The 9,985-nt window shown below is 44.8% G+C and overlaps 1 protein-coding gene across 3 annotated transcripts in view; it reads left to right on the top strand.

Moving 5' to 3' along the window:
- The first annotated feature begins 2,092 nt into the window (after positions 1 to 2,092).
- CREB3L2 (cAMP responsive element binding protein 3 like 2) overlaps positions 2,093 to 9,985 on the top strand; it is a 108,292-nt gene continuing 100,399 nt past the window's right edge. For 2 of the 3 annotated variants that reach the window (XR_003204913.2, XM_025854824.2), the window contains exon 1: positions 2,410 to 2,933. Coding sequence is in view for 1 of the 3 variants with exons in the window: in XM_025854824.2 (XP_025710609.1) it covers positions 2,832 to 2,933 (102 nt within the window). In the remaining 2 variants the exon portion in view is untranslated. Of the gene's footprint in view, positions 2,362 to 2,409; positions 2,934 to 9,985 lie in introns of those variants that run through there. The other variant, XM_025854825.2, reaches the window with a different exon arrangement.

Below are 9,985 nucleotides of genomic sequence, written 5' to 3'. Positions count from 1 at the left end.
CTCCCAGAGTAAACTCACATGGTTATTAGCAGGATGTGGTTGCTCAAGGGTTGTTGGACTGAGGGATTCAGTTCCTTGCTGGTTATTGGCTGGACATCTTCCTCAGTTCCTTGCTATGTGGGCTTCTCAATAGGGCAGCTCACAACCTGGTGGCTGGTTTTCCTTGGAGTAAGCAAGCAAGAGAGGAAGAGAGGTCAAGCAAGTGAGGAGCCAGAATGTTTCTTCAAAGCCCATTACTTTTGACATATTCTATGTGTTTGAAGGAAGTCCAGCCCGCACTGAAGGTTAGGGAGTTGCACAAGGGTATAAATACCAAGAAGCAGAATAATTGGAGCCATCTTCGAAGCTGCCTACCACATGGGGCATAACTAGGGGCTGACTTTGTCAAAAGCAGAAATGTTTGATAGATAAAGGTTTGTATCCCAACATTAAGGGGGATGTACATGTTTCTAACTTACTCACGTGAGGGTTATGCTAAAAAGATGTGGTGAAGGAGGTAGCAGATTGAAAGATGAAAATCAAGGACCAAGAGAAAAATGACAAACCTATTACACAAAGAAGGTACATGCCCATAAACTGGAATTTCTACTCAAATATTAAAATATTCTCAAAAGTCCCAGGAGATAGGACCAGACAAATGGAATAGTTCACATGACAATCTGCGGCTTAAAGACAACAGAGTCCCAAGACCTTTGACTGACCCCACTCACCAAGAAATACTTGCAAAGGAGAGGAATACTTAAAATCTGAATGTGCCATTGAAAGAAACTTTGAGAGACAATTGGCAGACTCCTTTATATTTAAAATGAGCAAACTAATTAAAAAGGCCAAAAACAATATGAGCAAATTATATTTTCAATGACTTTGTTTCCCTTAAAGGAGGAGTCTAAAAAGGGAGAAACGATCACAGTGTTGGGGGAAAATACTTTAGAATAGCTCTCTCTTCCCTACTCTAGGCAGGCTGGTGATCTGGTCCCCCTGCCCATCTCTCAGGCCTCCTCTCCCATCACTCACTGCCTGGCAAGTCTTGCTGCAGCCAAATGGGCCCCCCTGTCAGTCAGCAAAACACCAGCTCTTCCCCAAACCTCATTTCATTCAGGTCCCTGCTCAAATGTCACTTTCCCAGAAAGAACTTCCCTGACTGCTGTCTAAAATAGCATGGAACTGCCCCATAGTCTTACCTTGCTTTTATTTTTCTTTATACCAGTTACCACTTTCTGAAATTACATCATGCCTTTATTTATCAACTTGATTTCAGCTCAGGTCATGATCTCGGGGTCATGGGATGGAGCCCCTTGTGGGGCTCTGGGCTCAGTATGGAGTCTGCTTGTCCTCCCTCTGCTCCTCCCCCACTGTGTGCTCTCTTTCTCTAAATAAACAAAATCTTAAAAAAAAAAAGGTTTGCATTATGCCTTTATATCTTTATCTGTTTATTGCCTGACTCCTCCACGGAGATACAAGTTCTGTGAATTCAAGGTCTTTCCCCGCCCCCCTAAAGATTTTATTTATCAGAGAGAGAGAATGAGGGGAAAGGGGCAGAGGGAGAAGCAGACTTCCCACTGAGCAGGGAGTCTGAGGCAGGACTCCATCCCAGGACCCTGGGATCATGACCTGAGCCGAAGGCAGACGCTTAACTGACTGAGCCACCTGGTGTCCCTTAATTCAAGGTCTTAACTCACAGCTCTTTAGGACCTGGAAAAGCCAGCCATTGGCTTTTATCAAGTGTCTGTAGAGTGAACTGAAAGAAAAAAGTGATTAAAACATGTCAGGAGAGGAGCAGAGCCGAACTAGGGCGAAAATATGAGGAACAAACTGACAATTTGCTAGAACTGTGCTAATACAAATTCACACACAATGGGGAATATTTATATTTGTGAATATGTAACTCACTTTTTAAAAAAAAAATCTCGAAACTCAAATGAGCTAATCTACATTAAGAAAATATTTAAGACCATATATAAATATATAATATTTAATACAGTATATAAATCTGCCCACACAGCGGCTCCCTTCCCTTCCAGAAGCTCGCGCTAACTTTTGTGGATTCTAAGCGAAGGTACCGAGTGCACCCCCCCTTCTCTATGAAATGTATTCTTGTCGCTATTTGATTGGCTGTTCCTCCCAGGCGCCCTTTTATCATTGGCCACGATTCCAGTCCATCACTCCCAGACTCAAGCACTCCATTGGTCCGCTGCCTCAGAGAGCGGTGGCTGGTTGCGCTCTGGCAGAAGGAGTTCCCCGGTGACGCCAAAGGAGCTCCCCGCCCACATTCCAAAGCCTGGGCAGAGACTTCCCGCTGTCCAGCCTTTCCGGGCGGGACGGGGCGGAAAGCCAGACTTCTGATTGGATAGGGCGGGCGAGGTGAGTATCCGATTGGTCTCTGCCCTAGAGGGAGGTGGAGTCATAGCTGGGTCCTGGAGCAGAACTGAGGAGCCCTGGGAAGTCACAAAGTTTGTGTTTGGAGCGATAGTGGAAAGTGGGCTTATTGCGAAGGGATTTCCTTGGGATGAGAGCTGATCTCCTGCCTTCATTTTGGATGCGCGCCCCGCTTTAACCCCCCTCACCCCCCCAGCCTTCAGCCAGATCCCTGGACAGCCTGTCTCTCCCGGCAGTTCTCAGACTTCCGAGGACACCGGACGGGAGCCCTTGGCAGTTCTCCCTCAGGCAGAGCAGAGAACGTTTTTCCTTTCTAAGTGCATAAGCTTCACGCACACGCGCACACACGCACACACGCGCACACACCCCGCGGAGCCGGACCTTAGCCTCCGAGGCGGCTCTGCCCGCTCCCCTCCTGCCCTCAGCATCCTCGGCCCAGCGTCCCTCGGACCAGCATGGAGGTGCTGGAGAGCGGGGAGCAGAGCGTCCTGCAGTGGGACCGCAAGCTGAGCGAGCTGTCAGAGCCCGGGGAAACCGAGGCTCTTATGTACCACACGGTGAGGACTCGGCGGGGAGGGAAAGGCGCGGCTTGCAACGGGGGGGTATAGCCAGGGACAGGGACCTGGGAAAGAAGTACTTGGGAAGAGGCAGGCATGCCCGGAGTGAGGATCTAGGGAGAGGTGTGGTTTTTCGATCCGAACAGATAAATGTGGGCCGCTGGCCCTTTTAAAGTTTCAGTAATAGTAATGACAGTTTGTATTTCTTTGGCAATTTATACTCTCTTCCCGAGTCGTTTTCACACCTGCAATATCATTTGCTCTTGCTGTCAGTACTGTAGGCAGAAGGGGGAGATGGTGGGGAATAAGGGGAGATAGTGGGGAAAAATATGCCGCTGTTGCGTTTGCTACTGATTTTGTGGGAAGGTTTTAAAAAACTAAACAAAGTGGCATTTTCTTTCCTTCGTTGTCATATTCTCTCTGTTTATATTTCAGGAAATACACGTGTGTGCGCGCGCGCGCGCGCGCGTGTGTGTGTGTGTGTGTGTGTTTTGGAAAGCCCCTTTGATATTAGGAGAGAGAGTACGTTATTTGGTTTCTTTAACTGTACAGCCAAGAAATCTGCTTTCTCTCTCTTCAGAGGGAAGATCAGCAGAGTATGGAAAATCTGAGGCAGTTCCATATTTCAGAAAAGCTTTGGAGAAGGTGGGACGGCTCACCAGTTCTTTGTTCAGTCTTACGTTGGGGACTGAACTGTAACAGGAATACTGCACATTTCTTTTATACGTTTCAATTTCAAATTTTGGCTATTAAATTTGCAAAATGAAATTCTGTTTCCAACAGCCAGCAATGTCCATATGATTTTATGTGAGATCTGTTTTTTTGTTTCTTATAAATTCAGTTTGTAATGAGAGAGAGAGTGAGAGACAGAGAGAGAGAGAGTGAACACTAATGAGAAAACAAGAAGCTTGCCTGTTTGCCTTTCATGATTTTTTTAAGGGGGTCAGTGCCAGGATATTTGAAACTTTTGCAAAATGGCCCGTAGGCTCCACCTCCTTGGCCTTTGCCTCTGGTTGACGTTATTTTGGGAAATGGGATGAGGCCTCCCTGTGATTCCCACCAAGGCACTTGTGATGGCTGAGAATGGCTTGTTGAAAAAATGCAGAGTGCCCGGCGGAGAGGGAGTGGTAGTTCGTGCTGGGGCAAAAGCCAGATGTGTAGTGCGATCTGGGTTTTGCTTACTGAGGCTTTCCCTGAGGAGACCACGTGGGCTGCATTTGGACTGAGGGCCCAGATGTGCTTCCTGTTGTCAGTACAGAACTTAGAGCACATTGGTCCTCAAATATCTTCTGGTAATTGGGTGCCCCAGGTGTTTCTGCTGACATGGGCTGCATTTTAACCATTTGTGTGTGTGGGGGGGCAGTTCTTCTCTTTTGTTCTTAAACATACTGTGAAAATGTCTCACCCAGCCGCAGTGATGCCACAGCTTTGGGATTGTCTTTCAGCTAGTGGCACGAATTATATGCAGGCATACACATTCCCTTTCTTGCATTTGTGACTTGCATTTGTGAGATCATGGACTAGGATTTGAAATGCTACCTGTGACTATGACATTAAGTCGAGACAGAACAGTTTGGGCTGGCTTTAATGAAGATCTTTATGCACAGTTTCAGGGGTAGAGACCTTACATTCCTTTTGGTATTAAGGGCTCAGTTTTTTGGTTATTGTGATGAAGCAGTGATGTGTGATTATTTTTCTTCTAACTTTATTTTTTTTTAACGACTTTTATGTCTACCACTTAGGGATGTGTCTCTCCTCTGGGAAGCTCACTCATATAAAATGCCACTCATCATTGCTACAAGTCATTGCCAACACACTGTGTATATGAATTAGTGTTGAAAGAGGTATTGGATTTAGGGCGCCTGGGTGGCTCAGTCGTTAAGCGTCTGCCTTCGGCTCAGGTCATGATCTCAGGGTCCTGGGATCGAGTCCCACATCGGGCTCCTTGCTCCGCAGGAAGCCTGCTTTTCCCTCTCCCACTCCCCCTGCTTGTGTTCCTGCTCTCGCTGTCTCTCTCTCTGTCAAATAAATAAATAAAATCTTTAAAAAAAAAAAAAAGAGGTATTGGATTTAGTAGCACAGACGACTGGATTATATTCCTTCTAAACTAAGGGGAGTTTGGCAGAGATTTGAAAATAGATAACTTTCCCATCTGTTTCTTAAACTCTGTTGGGTATCCAGTTGCAGAGCTGGTTGTTATTGCTATTCGTCCAAAATGTGGAATAGCCTGACCTCCAGGTCTAAATAGGGATTTAGTTAGCACATGCATGATTGCTAATGCCCTGTTTTAGCAAAACCTCTCACCTGCCTGATTTTAAAAACATAGAAGGTTCAGATCGCCTGAGGCTGGGATTGTACCGTCTCTGGTGACTTCTGTGAACCATCAGGAGCAATGTTTTTCTCTTTTGGTTAGTTGTGAAGAAGACTTCTTGGTTCAGAAGGACAAAGGCTTAGAAGGGACAGGATGGAAGTCTACAAAATAATGAAGTACGTGGATAGAATGAATATGCACTTGCTCATTAGGTCCTGACTTGTGAGAGCTTTGGGCTTCCTCTTGAAGCTTAAAAAATAGTTTCCGTACAGATGACAATATATTATTTTAAATCAGTGAGTAGTACTTTTACGAACGCTGTTGTTTCTGGAGTATGTACAGGCTAAAAGTGGGTTTAGAAAAGGTGGTGGATATAAAAATGCGGCGTATGTCTCTTTTCTGGTTTGAAATCATTGTGAGAAACCTTGTTCCTTACCCCAAACCTGCCTGGATGTTGGGCATTTCTAACACATATGTTGTGTTCCTCTAAGATTCTATGCAAATTACATTTCTGGGAATTCATTGTGGGATTTTGTAATTTAAAGAGCAAAACAGGCTATGCATTTTACCTACTTCTATATACACAGTTCATATTCAGAAGGATGCTCAAGAAATGGATGATTGTTTCTCGCAAGGGAACCTGGGGATTGGAGGTCAAGAGAGGGAGCAAGGGTGGGGGAGTTATTTATACACTATCCCTTTTGTACTGTTCTAATTTTTACCTCCTGAATGTATTTAGAAAATGTAAAATTAAAGCTTAAAGGCACCATGTAACACTGGACTAGAAGTAATTTTAGCTTGAGTCTCTCTAGGGGAAGGGGGGATTTGGTGCTCCATTAAAGTTCAACACTTCCCAAGTCAGTGGAGGCCTTGGGTGAAGAGAGGAGGAAGCAGGAGTGCTTGGTGGAAAGGGGCTCTAAGGATGGAGGATTAACTGTGAGTTTGGGTCTGATAAACTTTATGATCGTGGTAACTTTCTTATATCTCAGTTTAATGATCTGGAAAATAGGGATTTTTTTTTAATTTTTGCAATGACTTTATTTTTTTAAAGATTTTATTTATTTATTTGACAGAGAGAGAGACAGTGAGAGAGGGAACACAAGCAGGGGGAGTGGGAGAGGGAGAAGCAGGCTCCCTACTGAGCAGGGAGCCCAATGTGGGGCTCGATCCCAGGACCCCGGGATCATGACCTGAGCCGAAGGCAGACACTTAACGACTGAGCCATCCAGGCTCCCCGCAATGATTTTATTCTTTGTAAAAAAAAAAAAAAAAAGCTCTACAGTAGGAACTGTGAAGTCTTCACAAAGATAATGACAGACGTTCTGCTTGTTTTCAATGCTATTCATATGAATCCAATACTTTGTAAGGTTATTTAGTGGTTATGCACTAAAATTTTATATCTAGTTGGTGCTTAAAGTGAAATGACCAATTCCAGACAGTGGAAGGTAGAGAGTTAAGGGGATGTTCGACCTGCCCAGTATCCGGATGCAAAGGTCATCTGGCTTCCACATCTATCCCTGATGCCGGGGTGAAGTTGGCTAATTTCACAGGCTGGTGAGATTCCTGGCTTCCTCCTTCCTCCTGGCTGGCCCAGCAACTCATGTGGCTCCAATGGGATACTGAAGCTTTTGGGTCGATGTTCTACCTTGGAGACAACTCCTGTTGTTGGCCCTGGCCAGGTTCTGAAGGGGAACCTGGGCCCCTCCTGGCTTGAGAAGATCATTACTTGTCACCTGATCTCTACAAACTGAAGGATGAGTAATGAGTTCTAGTAGGAGAATTGCAAAGCAAATATACTTTGTCTTCAAGGCCCTCACTTCACCTTTCACGTTTTCCTCCCTTCTTGGGCCCCAAGTACTCACTGTAATTGTATTCCCTGTCTAACTCCCCATCCTAAATTTTGCTCTCACGAAAGATCTGATGAGCTTACACTGAATATTTAAATGTTAGTAAGGCTAAACCTATGACCCTAAATGGGCATTTATATTTAACAGTAATTACTTCAGCTCAGAAGGGTGAATCTCTAAATGGAGAACTTAAGGCAATACCTATTGGTTGTAGGGGAGTGGAGGGAGTGTGCAGTGTTCTTCTATTCCATATATGTGGACCTTATTCATCAGGCAGCCAGGTACCTGTGTTGCTAATTTATCTGTGATCTAAAGGATTTTCAATGGCTTGATGAAATTTCTTTGACCTATTATATTTTTGTGTCTGAAATTGTTCTCATGGTGATAACACAGGTTGGGGGAAGGTAGACTCCACACAACCCTGAAAGATGAGAGGACAGCACTGAGTTTTGTACTTGCCCTCTTTCTTGAAAGACCCCCAAATAATAACATTCTATGGAAGCAGGGTGGTCTGATGTGAAGTTGCTCTTGCAACAAATGAGGCATTGCCTCTAGATTAATAATTGAATTAAATTATAATGTTTGCAGCTGTAAGTGAAACTGATTCAGACTTTTTATACAATAAGTAAATTATTGTGTCATGTCGTAAGAGGCCTAGAAGTATAGCTCCTTGTTTGACTGATTCAGCAACTCTATCTATCTATCTATCTATCTATCTATCTATCTATCTATCTATCTGTTTTTTTAAACGTTTTATTTACTGGGACGCCTGGGTGGCTCAGTCGGTTAAGGTCTGCCTTCAGCTCAGGTCATGATCCCGGAATCCTGGGATTAAGCCCCACATGGGGTTCCCTGCTCAGTGGGGAGGCTGCTTCTCCCTCTCCTTCTGCCACTCCCCCTGCTTGTGCTCTCTCTCTCTCTGTCAAATAAATAAATAAAATCTTTTAAAAATTTACTTTTGACAGAGAGAGAGAGAAAGCAAGCAGGGGGAGCAGGAGAGGGAGAAGCAGGCTCTCCACGGAGCAGGCCCTGACTGAGCCACCCAGGTACCCTCAGCAACTCCTCTAAATGCCATCCATCTACGTGCAGATTTCATCTTTGGGTTGGATGCAGCCAGAAAACAGCTCATTCCCAGATGAGTTTCGGGTGTTGGATTCAAAATGACAATATCCAGAGGAAAGGGGGAGCCTGGGTGGCTCGGTCGCTAAGCGTCTGCCTTTGGCTCAGGTCATGAACTCAGGGTCCTGGGATCGAGCTCCGCACTGGGCCCCCTGCTCAGTGGGAAGCCTGCTTCTCCGTCTCCCACTCCCTCTGCTTGTGTTCCCTCTTTCTCTGTCTCTGCTGTCTCTTTCTCTGTCAAATAAATAAATAAAATCTTAAAAAAAAAATATCCAGAAGAAAAGAAGGTTGAATCTTCCTGTGTCCCTTTTTAGGATGGAAGAAACTTTTTTCAGAAGCCCACCAGCTCATTTCTCTTTGTGCTTCCTCAGCAAGGATTGGGTCGGTTGACCATTTTAAAACCAATGGCTGGAAAGGGATTTGCATGATTGGCTCAGATTAATCATTTGGGGATTGAGGAGCTATTGGTGGCTCAATCAGCATGATTGTAATGATCATTAGAAAAATAGTCCAAGTTGGCAGTCCTTTCTTTAGTGTGTTTGTTTGACCAATGGCTGTTTTCCTCACAGAGATGGGCTAGCAAATGGAAAATGTTTTAAAATCCACAATAATTAGCCTTGGAAACAAAAGATCAACGCAAGTCCTGTGCCACTTGCAGAGCTCTAAGAGTGTTATTTAGCTGTGCTAATAGCGCCCAGTGAAGGAAGACTATGGAGACAGAACTGGCCTCTGAAATGCCTCTCTGAAATGCACACAAAGGCTGTCAGGGAGGGTGTGCTGCGGTGTCCCAACCCACTGACTAGGGGAAACGTAGAATTAACTATATTATCTGACCTGTCTGTATCAGGGTCAGATATTGGGGCCAGAGGTAACTCACTAAGCCTGTAATCATGCTTATCATGCAAGAAAAGAATGACTTGTTTCGTTCGAGGTCCACACAATCTCAAATCAGCAGGTAGAAAGCGGAATGTCAGTTTTAAAAGAAGCTGTTTTTTTCAGTTGCTTATGGCCATTCACGTATTGATAAGCCCGTGTGTGCCTGTTGGCATCTTGAGCTGCCTGCCTCAGCCTGGCATGGCTCTGACCTGTTTGCTGTCTTGGGGCAAATGGCCGTAGGCCTTGGTGGGGCATTTAGTAGGGTTTTGAGCCCACAGCTGTCGGATGTCTGAATTGTCCAAGTGAGTAATTTTATGGAAAAGGGGAGTGTTCATGTTCCCTGTCGGTGCAGAGTCAGGATTGGAAGAAAATGATGAGACCCACGATCTTTGGGTCAACTTTGAGCCTGTTCCTCTCCCTTGCTGCTCATCATATGCTCTCCGTCTCTTTCAAATGAAATTCTAAGTGACCTCGATTTTCCCTGTAATCGAATCCTATAGGTCATCTGTGAGGCACATAGGACGCATTAGCCTGTTTTATCTACCGATTTTATCCACTGAGAATCTGAGGCCTAGATCAGTACAGCATTTGCTCAGCTGAAACACAAGTTCCTTGAGGACAGGGGACATGACTTTGGCTTTCTGTATTCCCATGATGCTTAGCCAAGTGCAGATGCTCAGAGATAGAAAATAATTGCTCGATGCCTAATTAAGTGGAGTGAGGCAGTCTTGGAGAATGGATAAGCTTGCTGGCCTCGACCTCTTTTGTTAATATATTTTTTAAACTCTGAATTCTTGTAAATGCTTCCGGAAATCTGAAAATTTAGTGTGAAAGCGACCTGGGTAATTCAGTGTCAATATCTTTTCTTGTTTAGTTTATAGAGAACAAGGTGGGAGTGT

The sequence above is a fragment of the Callorhinus ursinus genome, unplaced genomic scaffold (assembly GCF_003265705.2).
Source record: "Callorhinus ursinus isolate GAN/ISIS: 27379988/994484 unplaced genomic scaffold, GSC_fseal_2.0 scaffold12, whole genome shotgun sequence".
NCBI lineage: Eukaryota > Metazoa > Chordata > Mammalia > Carnivora > Otariidae > Callorhinus > Callorhinus ursinus.
The sequence above is the reverse complement of the archived record's forward strand: the minus strand, read 5'-3'. Positions and strand labels throughout refer to the sequence as shown.